Source organism: Hyposmocoma kahamanoa, unplaced genomic scaffold, assembly GCF_003589595.1.
Source record: "Hyposmocoma kahamanoa isolate Upper Pololo Valley unplaced genomic scaffold, ASM358959v1 192, whole genome shotgun sequence".
Taxonomy (NCBI): Eukaryota; Metazoa; Arthropoda; class Insecta; order Lepidoptera; family Cosmopterigidae; genus Hyposmocoma; species Hyposmocoma kahamanoa.
In genome coordinates this window covers 5,235,203-5,254,790 of record NW_020653719.1, presented here as the reverse complement: position 1 = coordinate 5,254,790, position 19,588 = coordinate 5,235,203, and the positions used below count along the sequence as shown (strand labels likewise).

Genomic DNA, 19,588 nt, shown 5'->3' with positions numbered 1-19,588 from the left:
ACCTCCTCCTGTAGGTTTAGGTTAGGTTAGTATATGAAAAAGCCGCACGAGGCGCGTGAGCGTGACGCGGTAGCGGATGGCGAGTGCCAGAGCCGAATTTGTTTGCATTACCTAGACGGTACGACCCCCTCCTGTAGGTTTAGGTTAGGTTAGTATATGAAAAAGCAGCATGATCCAAACGAGCAAAGCGAGTGACTACAACTCGATCAAATTAATTTGCATCTCGTTTACCATATTTTCTAAAGTTGCGAGGTGCTTTAATTTGACGAGTTGTATTGTGCGACACGTTCTAATAATACTTTTAGTACCTGTATGCTGTAATAAAAAAAATATAACAAAAATGTATCATGGATATCGTTTTTTTACAAAATAAGAATATCTAATTAGATACATTGGTCAAACGGTTTGTTGGGGAAATAAAAATTGGGAAAAGAATGAATGAATGAATGAAGTTTATTTATTTCTCAATCACAAAACAGGCTTAAGAGTAAGGAACTTAAAATACAAGACCAAAAATTGGTCAGACTGTTTTGTGAGAGACTGGTGCCCGAGATAGGTATAGAAAAACCTGAATTACGGGTCACCAGGCTTCCACTCTGCAGTTGAGCAATTTGGTTGTGGCACAGAGGTTGTGAAAAAGGATAAAATATATAAAAGTTAGTGGAATAATCCTGATTTAGAATTATAAGGGTACTAGTGAACTAAACTTATTATTTAAAAGAACCCTCTAAAGGTTTGACATTAAGTAAACTCACAATATGAAAAGTGTGAAATTGAGTGAGGGAGTGTTTATAAGGTGAATGTGTTACTGAATAGGAGTGTAAGAATTGTACGTAAGGGGTGTGTGGAATGTATAGTGTGCGAATGTGTTAAGGCGAGAGAACTACGACTTGGGAACAGTTAAGTGAGAGATGTTTTATTTGAGGATAAGAAGAAGTTGCTCAGTCTCCTCATAATTTTGGGTTTTAATCCAACGGGATACAGTTTTTTTGCAGAGAGATTTTGGGAGAGCGTAAAAAGAAAGCTTTGTGTTTAATTTGTTGTACAAGTAGGGAGCGAGGAAACAGAAGAAATGTTGGGAAAAATTGGTGTTAACAGAATGGGATTGGCAGACCGTGCCCTTTCTACGTTTATCCTTGGTGATATTAGGATCAAATACAAGTAGGGAGTGCTTTTTGAGGACAGTGTTACAAACAAATAGTTGTCTAACGGTAAGCACATCCCATAGCTTATAGAGTTCACTAGTTGGGTAACGGTAGGGAAGACCAGTTCCCACCTTCAAAATAGCTCGTTGAGCCCGTTCCAGTTCAATGAGATGAGTTTCAGAGGCTCCACCCCATGACGTTATACAATACCCTAAAACTGATTGGCAAAGGGCAAAGTAGACAGTGGTCAGAGTTTTCTGGTCAGCCACACACCGTAACGTCCTGAAAATGTAGATAAGCTTACGGAGACGAGGTACTACAGAGTCAATACGGGGTTTGAAAGTAAGAGACTGATCTATGATGATGCCTAGGTATCGAATTGATTCAGTTCTAGTAATATGAGGACAAGGGCAGTCTAGGTGACTAAGGTTACAGGATGTATGCACCCTGAGAGTTAAATCCAACGACGGCAGAAGATGGGATCTAACAGAAAGTTAACAGATTCTGTCGCAGCCAGGTACACACGACGTTGAGACCATTCTGCGCAGAGGCAAAGACCTCACTCCAGCTCCGTCCACTGACGAAAAGCGCCGTATCATCAGCGAAGGCCAAAATCCTGATATAGGGAAGCTTAAGGTTGCACAGGGTGTTAATAAAGACCAAGAACAAGGTAGGCCCAACAATACTACCCTGGGGGACGCCGTAGGTGGCGGGGAGTTCATCGCTCAGCCAATGATCGATCCCAACACACTGTTTCCGGTCAGTCAAGTAGTCCCTGAAAAGATCAAGAGGAATTCCTCTCACCCCCAGCTCCTCGAGCCTGCAGATGAGATGGGGAACAGAAACTGTGTCAAATGCTTTTGCTAAGTCGAGAAATATAGTAAGACATTTCCTTTTATTATCAAGGTTGGTCACTATAGAATCGATCAGTTCGTGAACAGCATCATTAGTGGATAATCCAGTACGGAAACCAAATTGAGAAGGTGATATTAGGTTGTGAGATTCTAAATAACCGATAAGCCTTTTGTTCATAATCCGTTCAAGAATTTTAGACATTGCTGGAAGAATGGAGATGGGTCTAAAATTATTGGCACAGTCTCTGTCCCCACCCTTAATGAAAGAATAACTTGTCAATGTGTCTAAATAGTGAAACATTAAATGGTGTAATGAAAAAAACCGTAAAATGTTTTCGGACAAATGAAACAAAATCTATTCAATAAAAGTCTAAAGGTTTTCGGAGAAACAAAATTCTGTAAATCATGTTTCTAGCTTGTGATAGGTAACCCCTATGAAGACATTGGTATTATCGTACCTATAGGATGGAAAACAATTATTATAGTGTTTTTCTTTTTTCTGTCCTCTTTTAAGATTTTTCTTAACTATATTAGTACTAAGGAAATTGTTTTAGGAATCATAAGGTCTTTTTTTGTGAAAACAATTTTGGCAGGCAATTTCTTTTAGTCAAGTGTGAGTCGTCCATGAACGTAAATATTTTCATTTTTTTATGCTGTTCGGCTTGTAAAGATAATTTCATTGTCGGAAGGAAATAATGGTCACAGCAGAAGTTAATCAAATTTATTGTTTTTTTTTTCATACAATAGAATGCAATGAACTAAATCCTAGTCGAAGTACTTAGTCGTGCATAAATATTTTTTTAAAGATTTAATCGTGCCTAAGCCAGTTTTCGTATTTCCTATGGTTTCGGATTTTCTCACACCGCGTCCCGGTTAAAAAACGCACGTTACAACTTTTCATGCATTTTGGTTGGTGGGTAAATAAAAAGAAAAAATATAAATCCAAATTATTTATTAAAAAAAATTGCATTAAAATAAAAGTAAAATTACACATATAAAAATATCGATCTCGGTATTATAACGTTTATAAAATTGATAATGTATTATAATAAGTGATAATGATCACAGTCAATGCATTACTTAATAAAGACGAATTTAATTAATTTCTTTGGAACTATCGCACACACTATATATCTTTCGTTTATCATAACAATACTTTGTCAAATTTTATACAAAAGCAAGAGGAAAGACGAAATCATTAATTTGTGTCAAAGATTTAAAACTAGTTCGAAAATAAAAGTAAAAATGTAGCAGCAAGAGCATAGAGTGTATATAGAACATAGAGTCGATATAAAATATAAAGGTACTAATAGTGATACTTTTAGTATTGTACGCGTACTATACAATACATTACCATTAGTACGTCCTATATAATGTACTATATGTAAATTGGCCGTGAAAGTTTTGTAGTCAACCGGAATAAACACATCGAATTGTGTATGCCACAAATTCGAGATTTTTACGATACTTACACTCTTGGCCTATGGTGAGCACTGTTCATGTCAAGAATAGAATTGAGCGTTAGTTTACTTACCACGAACTTATTTTTTTATAAAAAAATTGCGATAAATATAATTTCAAAAATCTCTTATTCATCAGACATGATATAATCTTAAACTATGTTCCTTACTAAATACATTTTGTTATAAACTTGGTAAAAATATGAGTAGTACATACGTATAAAGAGAGTAGAGTCAAACTTCAGTTGGTGATTATCATCACCAGATATCGTCAATGATAACAAACTTTAGCACAAAATTAGACTTTTTATATTACACCCTATATTAATGTACAGGTACATATTAATATTTATTTCAATACTAATTTAGCACCATAGGTAATAACAATAATATAGACCCTGTGATTTCCAGATCTTAACCCAGACAAAACTAAAAACATTGTTGTGTATATTATTAAATTTATGGAGAAAACAGAATAAAGGTAGAAGAATTATAGAGAATGAAAATGACAATTATTTTTTAAATCTGACCTGTGAAATGGATGAAGTTTGGAAATCAGCGCGCGAAAAAAAGTGCGATTGATACCAATCAAGTGCAGTAGTAAAGTTGTGAATATTCATCAAAACGATTTAATGTGTGCACAGGCCATCGAGTATATAACCAGAAATAGAGACGAAATAAGGGCCATAAATTCCTGGTAACTCATCAGTGATATATCACTTATAAATATCAACTCTTGTTTGCATTGAAATATAGACAGCGCCAACAACAGACCTGTTTGTACATCTCCGCATATTCCAAAAATATTCCGTATTTATTGTAATAAAGATAATCACTCTAACAATGGCGTGCTGTTCCATTCGGTGGTGTAAGGAAAAACAGCAAAACATCTAATTGCAAAACAAATGGAATCAAATTTCATTGGTAATTAAATATGTAATTTTGCAATTTTCGTTTATTATATATAGCAAAGCTCAAGTTAACTGGTCGATTTGAAGTGAAACAATTGACGACACCTGTCAATTGTTTCGAATTCAAGCTGGCCAATCAGAGCGCAGTTGTCACAGTAATGATATGGCAGAATAGTTTTCAAACAAATTAAATGACATTTCGTCTCTTATTTCTGGTTATATACTAGATGGCACAGGTAAATCGCTGTGATATATTTCGACCACATCTGTATTCAGACCTATGGAATTCAGGCTTTGTAATCGGTGAAATAACGATTTGGGACCTAATTTAAAAGTTTGGAACACGGCTGTGCTTACGTGTGACATGTAGCGACTAGCACGAATGAAGTGAACACTCGTTACTTATGAATAATTCATTTGCAAATATGAATCATATTATAGGAATAATTTTTATTTCGTAACTGTAGGTAATGTTACTACACGAAGTAGTATAGTTCAAGGGGAAATCTTAAAATTGCAACCTAGATCAATAAGCAATACAACGCACGGTCAAGATAGTACTACCGACGCTGTAGCCCACCGGCGCGACGTCGCGCCCTGAAGAATACAGCTGTTGTTTTTGAAATGTATAAATCAACCGATTTACTTTTTATTTTTCTTTTTGTTTTTTATTTTTTTGTCGACTTTCGTGTTCATAGCTTTTTCGATTACTTCACTAAGAAGGCACTTTGCGAACCTTGTTTTTGTTACATCTTTAAGTAAAGCCTCAGTTCGAGGCATCTGCTCAGTTTCTTGACCAATGTAACAATCGTATTCTTTGCAAACGTTCATGTATTTCCGCCACTTTTCGTCTCTTACCAGACAGGTCGCGTTCCCGATTATAATGAGTTTTGCTTTGGCTCGGGTTAGAGCTACGTTGAACCTCTGTGAAAGATAATGCCATAATAAGAAAGTATGACGGTTTAAAAATACCCTGTTATAATTATATTGATACTATTCAGAGCTTATATAAATATATAAAGTAAGGGATCTAAAATACAGGGTGTAACAAAAACCATAGTTCAGTTGGTGATCGTAGTCATGATAACAAACCACTTTAGGAAAGCAAAACCTTTTAAATTAGCAAAAAATGTTTAAAATAACGTTCTATTGCTCTGGTGCTCATAGTAATGGGAATTCTCTAGTCGGAGACCAGGTAGTTGGTGTTATTTTCTGGTGCATTATTATTATTACAAAAAAATTGATAAAATTAGATCTTGACCTTGGCCTGGGTGCCTAAAATATTGGCAGCGTTCCAACGTTGTGTTAGCTATGCTAATATGTTGGGCAATGTTGTTGCCAGCTTTTGGGTTTTGTCGGTCTGTTACTTTTTTTGGATATAATTTTATAGCAAGATTGTTAAGGTGTCAACTAAAGAGTGCAAATACGCAGTCAAAATAAAAAAGTAATTTGTTGGAAGGGACTTGTACCAAATCAGTATGGTGCTTGGCATTTTATTCCCAGAAATATTTAACCGGTATCAACTTTTTTGCTAGAGAATAATAGAAAAATATTGTGACCTGCATTTTTTAAAAATGATTTAAAACACAAGTTCACAAATATTTTGTTGATTATCCGCATCACTGCGATACTAAAAAAGTTCAAAATCCGCTTAAATGAAAAACAAATTGTGTAAGATAGCGCAATTGCCTAGCCATAATGGTATCTCTTTCATGCAAGTAGTTATTCACTTCACTTTTTATTTTTATGGCTCCATTATTACATAGAATGATGATTTTGCCAAAGTCACGGTGGAAAGAAAAATTATCAAAAAAAAAAAAAACACTGAGTTCTACTACGACGTTAACCGGTGTTGATGGATTGGTCCACGGAAGTACTCAGGTGAGTATCTAAAACAAAAGACGGCACAAATATATAGCACGGATTTATATATATATTATTTAACTGGATGAATTTACTTAGAGTAGAAATATAGGGGGAAAACACAAAAGTTAAAAGATTATTTATGTTAGTGGGGCGGGGGAATTTTGGAGGTAACAAATTATAAAGCCGGACAGAAATATTAGGGCAATTGAAAAAAATGTGTTCCAAGCTACCGTCCTCTGGGCCACACGCGCGCAGAAAGTGATCTTGGACTCTGATTTTACGCAATAAAACCCAGGTGCAAACACGACCTAGGCGCAATTGTATAATGGTAGAAGTGACCTTTTTAAGCAAATTGCGGCATTTAAAAAACCAGGGCTTAGTGGGTAGATTTGGTTGAAGGTTACCATAGTGTTTACCAACAGTTTGTCGTGTTTCCTGCCACAATTCCGCCAAGAAGCTAGCATTTGAGTTTTGGTCATGGCGAGCAGAAGAACTAACACACTAACACAGCTCTAGGGAAGCACTTATTATATTTGCACACACCGGTTCTTGTTGCATCTTTTGCAAAGGCGTCTACTACTTCGTTACCACTGATCCCAGTCGCCAGGAATCCAGGCCAGAGTTACCTCAATTCCTCCACAGTGACATCGGTGCAGAGCTTTCTTAATTTCGAGGGTGATGGAGAAATTATCTTTGGAATGGAATGGAAGCTTAATGATGTCTTGGAGGCAGCTTAGAGAGTCTGATAGGATTAAACATTTATTTATTTTATGGGATTCAATATAGAAAATGGCTTCAAGAATTGCAATGGACTCTCCAGAGAATACCGAATTCAGATATGGGGATTTAAAACTAAGCAAGAAGTTGAACTTGGCGAACCAAACCGCGGCACCCAAGTCGCCATGTTCGTGTAATTTTAATGCGTCGGTAAAAACAGTTGTCCAGTCATGCCATTTTCCCTCCACTATATCATTGATGACTTGGTTGGCTCACGGGCTCATCTTTCATGATTCCAAAATTAAGATAGACTGTTGGACGGAACGTTAAGCATTTAAAATCGGCTTCAAACAGCGGATTCCTATAATTTTGGGAAATAGGAAAAGGAAGGAAAATTTTGTTGAAACTGTTGATAAGCAGGGGGTGTTTCTTGTAAGTCCAATAATTAGAGGAGGGAATAAGGTCCGACAAGGATTGTAATGTGGGGATCAAAGGGTGAGAGTAGAATTGAACGACTTTAAAAAGAAATCTGTTGGCAAGGAATTGTCTACGAAGATGTAAAGGAGGCTCCAGACATTCGATGTATAGTTGAAGTATAGTCGGAGTGTTTATCGAGAACGGACGTGTCGATCTTGTAGATTCATTTTTAAGTTAATTCGAATATTAAATTTGTGATTGGACAATTATTGAGAAAGTGAATTCCATGTCTAACGAAGGAGCGTTTAACGAGTGATCGACACCCACTGGGCGGTCTTAGAAAGGGAGCAGCATATTTTTCCGAGTTCAGTGTGGATTTGAACCCGCGTCGTCTGTGCCAAAGTCTGCCGAGTATCCAACGCGCCATCGTGATTCGCTATACAGCGACGAAATAACCGGTCCCCTACTACATGGCTACAACGTGACGTCGGCATACGCGTAGCGCAGGCGCTACGAAGTGACTACGGCACTGTACCATACTTGTTGGCAACCGTAGCTGCATCGCTTGTATACGGCGAAATGAGTTCGGTAAGGTGTTCGGGCTGTACCAATGACATTGACCCAAGGCGTCATTTACTCTGTAGTCTATGTGACGGTGATTACTGTTTAGATTGCGCTAATGTTAGTGAACAGCGCTACTACAATACTATGAATGTGGAGCACAGGGCTAAGTGGAAATGTCCAGCCTGTTGCTGCAAACAGCCAAAGGGGGATAATAGCAACACTCCTGTGGGAATATATGCAAGTCTGTCTAATGATGATGAAAATGTAACTAGACGTAGAAATCCACAGTCGAACATCCAGAGCGTACCAAAATGTATTATGAATGACACTTTCCTGGATGAGTCCGTTAACACATATGCTCTCCGAGAAATAGTCCGGGAGGAACTAAGTACTTCATTATGCGACAATTTAGCTGATAAACTTAGTGTAGCCATAGTTGGTAAGATTGAGACGTTAATCAATAGTACTTTGTCTAATTTAACGTCCACAATAAGTTCCATTGTTGAGGACAAGCTGAATGTGCTGTCCGGAGCTAGAATTATAACCTCCGAGAGGAATAATTCAGAGACTTCGAAGATTGCTACTAAGAAGCCGGCTGTACGTAAATCTAAGAATACCAAGTCTATGAACGCAGCGCCCAAAAACGTGCTCGTGTGACATGTGGTAGTGCCAGACCAGGTGTGTCGCAGCTTCAAGCATCTGAGCGCGTCCGCCATTTGCATCTCTACTTCGTAAAGACTGGTACCTCGGTAGATCAAATACGACTACATTTGAATACAGTTTGTGATCCCAGTGCAGTTCTATCCATTGAGTCGTTAAAAGCTAGAGGCAATTATGCGTCATTTAAGCTCACCGTAGCTTGGAGTTCTGCTGAGAAAGTTATGACACCTGAAACATGGCCTCAAGGCGTATGTATAAAACCTTGGACACTGCCCTTTCGTAGAACCCACGAAAGGGAAAGGAAAAAAAGCCAGAGTGCCTAAGCGTGTGCACAAAAAACTCCACTTGATGGCCTACTATCAGAATGTGCGGTGGCTTAAATCTAAACTTGCTACATTTCGAACTAATCTTTTATTACTAGTTGACGTCGATCTGGTGGCTATTACCGAGACTAACTTGGATATGTCAGTTCATGACTCAGAGGTTTGTGGTACCGATGACTGGCGGCTATTGAGAAAGGATCGAGTAGCGCGCGGCGGTGGAGGCGTTATGCTAGCAGCCCGTTCGCCAATATGTCTCGAACGTATGCAGCCCTACGAAACCGCGCGTTGTGAGGACCTTTGGGCTAGAGTTGTAGTGAACGGCAGTTATATATATGTCAATGTTGTGTACATCTCACCCTCGTGTAGTGATGAGCGCTATTTTGAGTGGTTCCACTGTGTAGAACAAGTGTGCGCCAAACACTCTAGTGAAAGGGTTATAATTCTGGGCGACTTGAACCTTTACAGTGCTAGTGATAATGTTAATAAGTATTTTCAATGTTTTCAAAAAATTTGTAATTTTTATCAATTTAATAACGTCACAAATATGAATGGAAGATGTCTAGATGTGGTGCTGACTAGCGACGAGATGAGAAGTGAGGTACAAGTATGTGCAGCTGCTCCGCATGAGGTTCTCACTAAGATTGATCTCCATCACCCGCCACTAATGATGCAATTTGTGTACGAATGTCACAAAACATCTAGAATGGAGCCCTCAAATATTGGTCATCATCTAGACTGGAACTTTGCTAAAGGAGATTTTAATCAATTGTATCAATTACTTCCAGTTGTAGATTGGCAAACTTTATACGAGATCAGAGATGTTGAGGCTGCGGTCCAGTATTTCTATAATGTCATTTATGATATATTCGACATTTGTATACCGATGAAAATACGTAAGCGATCTCATAGTGGTAGGATATATCCTGTATATTATACAAAACCAATTATACGCGATATTAGCACCAAAGCTAATTATCATCGTCTATGGAAGACTACGAGTGATCTAGAACACTATAACAAGTTTGCAGAACTTCGATCTAAAATCAAGGTAGATGTATCTAAGGCCTATTTAGACTTCATGCGTAGGATATCAGACCAGATACATAATAACCCCCAACAGTTTTGGTCTTACGTGAATGGTTTGCGAAGTAGCGGTGGTATAGAAAATAAACTCACAAAATGCGGCAATGAATATCGTGGTGCGGGGGCGGCTCAAGCATTTGCGGAGTACTTCAGCTCTGTTTTTCTTTCCGAGAATCCGTTGCTTGACTGGGCTGGTTCAACTGCGGACTCCTGTGGTAGGCACGTGCACGTGTCGTATTTCACACAGTCGGATATTAGAGCCTCTATTAAGACATTGAAGCCGAGTTCATCACCAGGCCCTGACGCTTTCCCAGCGTTTATAATTAAAGGTTGCGTTGATATTCTTGTGGATCCCATCACATTTTTATTTAATCTGGTGTTAGAATTTGGTAAATATCCTAAAATTTGGAAGCAGTCTCGCGTCACTCCAATGCCTAAAACGGGATCGAAAACTGCAGTAGAAAATTATCGACCAATAGCTATATTATGTTCTCTTGCGAAGATATTCGAAATGACTCTGCACGGGTATTTATTGCCGCAATGTCGGCCATATATTACCGAGGCTCAGCACGGCTTTCTGCCAAATCGATCAGTCGCGACCAACCTTTGCCATCTCGTGGATTACATATCAAGCGAGCTACAAACAGGTAACCAGGTGGATGTTATCTACCTCGACTATCAGAAGGCTTTCGACAAGGTTGATAATGAGCATGGGTTTCTCGCCGCGGCTTCTTAAATTATTTGCAAGTTATCTGTCTGATAGGGAGCAATTCGTAAAGTATGGGCCGTTTGCGTCAAGTTCCTATAAAACGCTTTCTGGAATTAGCCAGGGTTCAAACCTGGGTCCTTTGCTCTTTGTTATTATGATCAACGATCTCCCAGACGTAGTACAAAATTCCACCGTGCTCCTGTTCGCCGACGATGTGAAATTGGTCAGGTCCGTAAAAGGTGGAGAGGATGCGATGGTGTTGCAAAGGGATCTTGATAGTGTGTACGATTGGAGTAAAAATAATAAATTGTACTTTAACCTTGCAAAGTGTGAGGTGATCAGCTTTACGCGATCACCACAACCGCGTGAGTTTATGTATGTATTAGAAAATATGCCAATTACAAGAGTCACTCAGTCACGGGACCTTGGAGTTGTATTCGACAGCCGTCTGACATTCTGTGCGCACATGGAATCAGTTGCGTCGGCAGCATGCCGACGACTGGGGTTTGTACTCCGAAATGCCTCTCATCTCTCAGACCGGGCGACTTGCACGCTCTACATGTCATTAGTGCGAAGTATATTGGAGACAAGCTCGGTGATTTGGATACCTTGTGAGAAGAAATATAACCTCATGTTGGAGCAGGTGCAGAAACAGTTTCTCCGCCATTTATACAAAAGGCGCTACGGTTATTACCCGTACATGTATCCCACGCTTTTCATACAAGGGCATCTCGGTTTTGACTCGCTACAGTTGCGTAGGTTCCTCGCGCTGGCCAAATTTGGTGTCAATATTATTCGCGGTAAAATTGACTCCGCCTATTTACTGCAGCGCATGCTAAGGCTGTTTGTGCCGGATGAGTACAGGCGCGCGCGACACCACATGCTGCTGGCGCGGGGCCTGGCCCGCACGCAGTCACACCGAAACACACCAGTGCTGCGCGCCATCACGCTCCTCAACTCCGTTCTCGAGGCGGCACCACACTCTGATTTGTTTGACAGCACAATTGGATGTCTGATGTGTGAATGCAAGAAAGTGTTTGAACCATTGATGCCTGTGAGTTCAATCCTGTGAACTGTATTATGTTTATTTGTTTGTATGTTATTTGATATGTTTTTTTTTTGTTTTTGTTTGTAGCGATTTGGATTTATCTGTAAAGCTACAAATATTAAATGAATAAATAAATAAATAAATTCGATTTGGAGAGCTTTTTTGTGAGGATTTCATAGCTCCTGTGATTATCTCAGACATAGCAAGGGTCAGCAGGCAAGTAGCTATTAGTAAAAGGCGACACTTTGCAACAAGAATGACATTGATATCTGATCTGTCATTATATTTTTAGGGCATTAGCCACTAGCAAAAGAAAAAAAAACAAAAATGCGATCCGTTCCGTGGGATTCCGCTCCGTTTTACGTTACATACTATTAAAAATATTTAACGATTTTCTATAAATTGCAGGTCAAAAATAACTGTTTCCATTTCAGAATTTCTAGATTTTAAGCGCTTTTTACAAAAAACCAACCGATAGTCTGGTTAAATTTTTCATTTATTTTAGTACTTTTAACGAAATAACTCTTTTGTATTGGATAGAAAAGGTATTTGAGTGTTTTTTTTTTTTGCTGAATTTGTTTGTTAACATGAATACTATAATCAGCTCAAGTACGGCACAACTTTTTGTTACAATACTCTTTTTACGTAATTTGGGTTACAGAATAATGTTGTAAAAAATAGAAAAAGAAAGTTAGTACTTTAAAACATCCAAATTTTCGTCAATAGTTTGGTCTAACTGTATACACTGGAAGATTGCACTCACTTTGTCATCTACCAGGAATCCCAGTCCGTATTTGGCATCATAGTCGAGCAGCCTGCAGTTAGCGCGTACTGTGGACACGAGAATCACCCTTTTTTCTTTCCCCTGGAATGATTCTACAGTGCCGATCTCGACATCTTCGTAATTGTTCAGTTTTAGCCAATCACGCATTTTGTATACCTGTTGAGAGAAATGAGGTATGGATCAGTTATATTTTTAGAATAACTGTACTGGACTATTATCTAATTTCCGTTAAGTTTTATTTTCGTCTTAAATATATTAATTATAATTCAGAAACTAGTTATAATTTGATTGATTTTCATATGATCTTGAAAAAACAAATAAAAATTAGTCTGTTATCTATTCAATATTATATGACACTTGCTATCACTTTCCTCCTCACGCTATTTTATTGAAATACGTGACATAACATGCTAGCTCTGTTTCTATTTTTGCATAAAATGTTGGCTTTATAGTTGTACGTTGGAATAATATCAAAGTATCCAAGTGTGTAGTAAGTATTACGTCATTGATTTAAAAAAAGTCAGTGCTTAACAATTGTGGTGTTTTACAAAGTTATGCATCCAGCACGCTTCTACTACGCGATTAATATTTATATGATTTTGATGAAACCAAAAATGTTATTGGTCTGTTATACAATACTAAACGAGTCTCCTTCCTCATCAGTTAATTTAAATGTTGTTGTCTAGTAAATAGAATTCGGATTCGCCAGTAATGTACGTGAACGCGTGGTAACTGGACGGCTTTCGCGCGGCGGCCACGCGAAAGCTTTCTCGTCGTGTAACTGGACGCTAATTGTTGGTTGATTTGGTTGAATGATATGTACAAGGAACGGAAGCGATATTTATGCATCTTGTTCAATGCTACTGGAAACAAAAGCTACAGAGTATACAAAACAACCTTTGGTCATTACATTAATTTCTTACCTTCTATTGTTTATCTCTATACTTATTTCTCAATCCCCAGCGAATAATACGGTAACCGATAATTCTAAATTTTACAGGAAAAATAGAAAACTATTTTTTGTGTATATCTCGGCTTGGGTGCATCGTAGGATAGTTATTTCTATGTCAAAACAAAGCTAATTTTTTTACAGTTTATTTTCTTTTATGATATTTTTGTATTAGTTTTACTTAAATAAAGTTATTGATGATAACAATATTACTGAAATTGCAGGCCAAAAGTATAGTATGCAACGCATCATTACCATATTATTCGCGTATAAACCCAGCGATTTCGTAGTCAGTATTAATGCATTACCGTATTATTCGGTGAAATATGGTGTCAAAAAAGGTAACGGTAATATGATATTACGACTTTATTCGTTTGAAATCCAAGCGATAGTGTATACAGTAATAGTACATTACAGTAATATTTGTGGATGTATAGTATCAAAAAATAAACAGAAATGTAATTATGAAAATACATACATTCTATATAAAAATAACACACGAATATAATTTTTTTAAGCTTTACATGAAACACAATATGTATTTCTTACGCGAATAAAATGGTAATCATCACTTACGATTTTAATCTGTATTAACTTGTTATGGTATTATTCGTGTAAAAAGGGTGTTTAGATATTAAAGGAATAATATTATTATGTTCATTACGGGGCCAATGAAATTAATGTACTTTTATAAATATCCATAGAAATATTTAAAAAAAAATTAAAAGGTCTAATTAATGCACCAAACACCGGGTATGCAATAAAATGAAAACTACCGCAGCAGCATATTACCATATTATTCGGTTGTAAGGGCGATTTAGTGTGGAGTAGATTTTAGATTAGTTTAGTTTAGTGTTATTAACGAGAGCTCGGAATTAGTCGTAATTGCGTATATAGTGATGTGTCGTCGGCATAAAAAGCACAAATAAAACCACAAATCCTTCTGTAAACACACAAATACCACTATATATGCAATTAAGAGTTCTCGCCATCGAGTATATAACCAGAAACAGAGACGAAATAAGGGTTATCCATCACTGGCAACTCATCAGGCAAATGGGCCTTATACTACTTTCAAATATCAACTCTTCATCACAAAATTAGAAAGCTGAAATAGTACAGCGACAACAATTGACCTGTGTGTAAGTCTCCGTATATTGAAAAAATATTCTGTATTTATTGTAATAAAGACACTATCTCTAACTATGGGGGGCTGTTTGAGATGCTGTGTGGGAACAGCAAAACATCTAATTACAAAACAAATGGAATCACATTTCATCGGAAATTAAATGTTATATGTATTTTTTCCATTATCGTCTATTATAGCAAAGCTCAAGTTTAACTGGTCGATTTGAAGTGAAACAATTGACGACATCCGTCAATTATTTCGAATTCGCTGGCTGGCCAACCGGCGTGTAGTTGTCACCGTAGTGATTTGGCAGAATCTCTCTATCTCTGGTTACATACTCGACGGTTCTCGCACATCAATCACACATCAATGGGGGGCGAATATTTTTTATTCTATATTCCAAATAGTGTTTTTTAAATAATAATATCTATTAATGACGACCTAGGTGACTCAGCGGTTAAAACTCTGGGCGCTTGACGGGAAGTCCCGGATCCGATTCTCGGTAGGATCAATTTGGGAAACTTTGTTAATTAGTCCTAGTTTGGGTATTTTTAGTGGTATCCCAGAGTTAATTTCGTTTCTTTTGTACTTTACTACAGGGAATATCCTAGTCAGATACCAGGCAACTGATGTGGTATCTGGTACTATTGTTATTAATAGCAGTAAACTTACCTGTCTTATGTACGGAGCAATAACGCCAATATCTCCCGCCAACACGGAGTGTTCTCTCGTCAATGCGATTATGTATTTTTGTAGCATCATCAGTTCTTTTTCATTAAAGTAACTATAACAAAATGATAATAATTATGGATTAGTAACTAAAGAACAGATTACTTAATAGTGACCAAAAGTACAGCCATGCTACGTATTGCAAACAGGGTTCCAACAGATAATTAATATTGATCATTTATCAATGATCAATGATCTTTATATTTATAAAATTTATTGGAACAACAAAATGCTATAGTTAGCAATGTTGTGAATAGTGTTTGTATTATCCAAATATCACAAAACAAATTGTTTTTCCAAAGATTTTACTTCGTGTTTATTTACTTTTCTCAATTATTGTCATTTTTCGTCAAAAATTGAGGAGATAAACTTATGAATCAGCATGGATAATTATCAAAGAAAATAAATATCTTGATGATTTCGAGTCCCGATTGCAAAGGAAAAGAACTGTCAAATTCTTCCGTTCCGAGTGTGCTTGTGCTTTTGTACGCGACGACATTGCGGCAGCGTCACAAAACAAATCACTTTATTAAGTAAACATTAATTTAATACGTATAAAGTGTTATAATACCTTGGTGCATTTCCCATTCTTTGTTCTCTAGAATTGACAGAGTGAAAAACGATAGCCCTGTCACCGCCTGGCATATCTAGTATGCTGGTTCTGCTCAAAACATCTGGATGTGCTTGGGGCTGTAAATAAATAAAAAAGGAGTTAGGCGTGGTTACACTTACAGACGAGACGAAAAAGATGGGAGGGCGCCACACTGGCATAAATAAAGTAGAAAGAAATAGAAGAAACGCGTCTATATTTTCCTAAATCTGGTTATCGCGTCATGCGTTCAGCGACCACGCTTTATACTCCGTGTAACAAAAGTCCGTAAATATTCTAGCTGTCAGAGCACAATTGGAACATGGTCTCTCCATCATGTTACTATAGATGTGGCAAAATCCAGGTTAAGAAAATGGGCTTTTTTGTGCTAAAAATAAATTTTACGTAGCACTATTATCATGTTGCACCTGTACCAACCTGCAAAGGCTTTTCCCAGTAAAACAATTCGTTGGGAATCCTGAGTATGTCGGCATCGGACCGAAAGTTCTTAACAAGAACAGTAATGTAGTTTGGGTCATCTTCGTATAAATTTTTGTACGTGTTCCACAAGCGTTCAAGCAGTGATGTACCTATGAACACAACACGTAAGACTATTTTTCATACATTCGGGTGTAGTACAATAATATTGTGGAAACTTCCAAATCACCACATGAGGTGTAACAGGAGTTACATAATTTTAGTCTAAAATCATTAATTCATTAATTATATTAGTAACATTCGCTCTGTGGCACTTTAATCATTTGAACTTTTTACAGACGATATGTAATTCACACTACCAAAACGGTTACATCTTTATTGTAACAAATGTATGCATCCCACTGATATAAGACAATTACCGTTTCCATAGGGTAGTTAGATAAATTGTTTATTTCTACATATCTCACGTTGACCACTTGAGACCATCATTAGCAACAACATAGTGGGCAGCACTTCAAAGGAACTTGAAACTTTCTTTATTCTTATCTTTAGTCTGATAATATTTGCAAATTTAAATATTACTCAGTATTATGTACATTTTATAACTTTATTTAATAATTAACATTTAATTTCTGCAACTTGCAAAACTCAACATTTGAAATGATAAATATTGGAAACCTTCAAAATATGTTGTAGCACACAACACATCGCAGAAGATTACTACGAAACGTCTCCTTTGAAAATACAACTTTTTATTACCCTTATTTCCTTCGAAAAACACGTCCGGTAATATTCAACCAACTATACACGTACAGCCAAGAGCACATCGTGCTTGACACATCGCCATCGGTCTTTGGATAGTTCTTATCCCAAGCAGTATAGAGTTATATTAGTTTTTATATCTTAAGTGTCAAGCTTGACGTGCTCTTATCCCACCTAAACTTAACACCTAAATAATAAAAGTAAAAAAATAACAACAAAAAGAGACCAGTTGTTTAGCCAAGAAACGAAATACAGTATTTATGCTATTAGATGGATAAGTAGGTAATGTGTTATAAATAATGTAAATAAATATTTGTGTAGATTCGGCAAAATGCTAACTAAATTTAAAGTTCAGTACGCCTAGACTAACCCATAAACCTATATCGTCCCCTTACTTTCTCAAACTCGTATCTTATATAAAGTACAAAGTTACTGAAATGCATAAAATGGATTATATACAAATTTTACATCACATTTCCTTCATATTCACACACTGGCTTTTACCTATTCTTCAAGTGATGAAAGAAATAAAGAAGAAAGAAATATTTATTCCATAAAGAAACAACACAGTACACATACATTTAACAATTACAAAACATAAATATAACATGAAAAAAAATCGAAATAAAAAAAGTGAAAAAAAACAACAATTAGATAATACACACAAATAACACACTAATAGGAAGCAAATAACTGCAACAATAAATAATAAAACGATACGCCATAACGTGTGCATGCTGTGCTGTTACGGAATCCGTCATCCACTCAGCTTGGTGTCGTCTCACTGCAATGCGGCGACGCTGATTTTCAGTGAATTCGGCGACAGGGAACACATAGCACGGAACACAGTAGACGGCAATGACGTGTATAATTTAATATAATTATGGATAATAGTATAATAATAAAATAAAAGGGTGATTGTAAATAATAGTGCAATTGTAAATAATAAAGCAACTGTAAATAATAGGGTAATTGTAAACAATAGCTCAATTGTGACATTGTAATAATTAGCATTCAGATATTCTATTAGTACTAGCCAAAGTTAACAATAAAACTCCCACATCTCCGACACTCATCAGCATCAGCAGCTATGCTGGAAATTGCTGATTATTAAAGAAATACGGCTTAAGTAATTTTTTAAAAGTAAAACGTGACGAAGCATTTCTGATTGGTGGTGGTAGGTGGTTATTCCAGCATTTCGAGGCAGCATAACGAAAGCTACCTCGAAAGCTCGTTGTTCTGTGTCGAGGACATACGAGACGAGAGGTATGTCTAACGTGCACGGATGGGAACTTGAGCTTGTCATAAAGGTACGATGGCTGCTTTATACGCAAATCAACGTCAATGAAATTTCTCACGCGATACAGTACTTTCAAGTGATAGAAACAATTTCGGATTGTCTCAAGGTTATGTCCCTCGAAATGAGGAGAACCATCCATAAGAACACCTAGATTTTTCGCCACCGAAACTAGGTCCACTGAGTTACCCGCTATAGCTACTTGTGGGTCACTGAACTTGATCTTTTCAATAAAGCTAGAAGGAATATATAGAGTCGCTTTATCAAAATAAAATTTCATCGACTCCTGTAATTTCAGCTGAGTACACTTCATTATAAAAAATCCTCGCAGTGTTACCGTCATTGGTATTATCACCTCCTAGCCGTGGTTTATCAATTATTAATCCAAGCTCTTCTCGAAAGCGTTTTTGTGCAAGTTTTCTTCTTTTGTTTCATTTGTTTATTTTTGTCACACGTAGCTGACCAGTTTTGAAACGAAAGGTTTTAAGAAATATGCAAAATCATCTCCATACAGCGAATCCAGGCGTGCAGTGTTGATAATCTACAACGAAAAGAATTTTCATTTTCGGGCCTAGCAGTTACATTTCGTAAATTATTCATTAGACGTGGAATAAATATAAAGTAGTAAATATTACATGTTTAACTTGAAAGAGTGTCGGTTAATATCTGAGCTACTTTGACGTCTATCATGGTCAAAAAAGTTCATGTTTAACTACCACTTGAACGCCATTGCTTTCCTTAACAATCAACGATGGACTCAAAGAATCAATTTGATTTTGAATATCGTCAACAACAGCTTTAGTTTTCTCAGGAGTTTATTTCGAAAACACAATTAAGGGCAACAGAATCTCACGGATGAAGGCGCAGGATTTTGCCAAACAACAGTACCAGTCGTTTCATCAACTAATCTGATGGGCACAACGGACGCGAAGAATAAGTATGAGTCTGACACAAGTTCAGACTCCTCTGGAAATCTTTGTTTACACTCACTTTGACCAGCCATCACATCCCCATTTACCGTATAAAACCAACTGTTTCAAACCGTTTTTGTACACGGAATCTATCATCAATATTCTCGCCGTTGTGTGATCTAATAAATCCTGTAGGGATAACATTTTTGCACATGTGTTTGTAATTTCAATAGCTGATGCAGG

The 19,588-nt window shown here is 37.0% G+C and overlaps 2 protein-coding genes across 2 annotated transcripts in view; one reads left to right on the top strand and one right to left on the bottom strand.

Annotated features, from left to right (window-relative positions):
- Positions 1-2,012, top strand: part of LOC113226669 — an 8,714-nt gene extending 6,702 nt beyond the window's left edge. Inside the window, exon 3 of the mRNA XM_026459389.1 lies at positions 1,663-2,012. Coding sequence (XP_026315174.1) covers positions 1,663-2,012 — 350 coding nt within the window. The remainder of the gene's footprint in view (positions 1-1,662) is intronic.
- A 2,477-nt stretch (positions 2,013-4,489) lies between these two features.
- Positions 4,490-19,588, bottom strand: part of LOC113226668 (putative helicase mov-10-B.1) — a 48,124-nt gene continuing 33,025 nt past the window's right edge. Inside the window, exons 14-18 of the mRNA XM_026459388.1 lie at positions 16,376-16,527; positions 15,920-16,038; positions 15,292-15,403; positions 12,521-12,697; positions 4,490-5,294 (exon numbers count right to left, since the gene is read on the bottom strand). Of these exons, the coding sequence (XP_026315173.1) occupies positions 5,013-5,294; positions 12,521-12,697; positions 15,292-15,403; positions 15,920-16,038; positions 16,376-16,527 (842 nt within the window). The 3' untranslated portion in view covers positions 4,490-5,012. The remainder of the gene's footprint in view (positions 5,295-12,520; positions 12,698-15,291; positions 15,404-15,919; positions 16,039-16,375; positions 16,528-19,588) is intronic.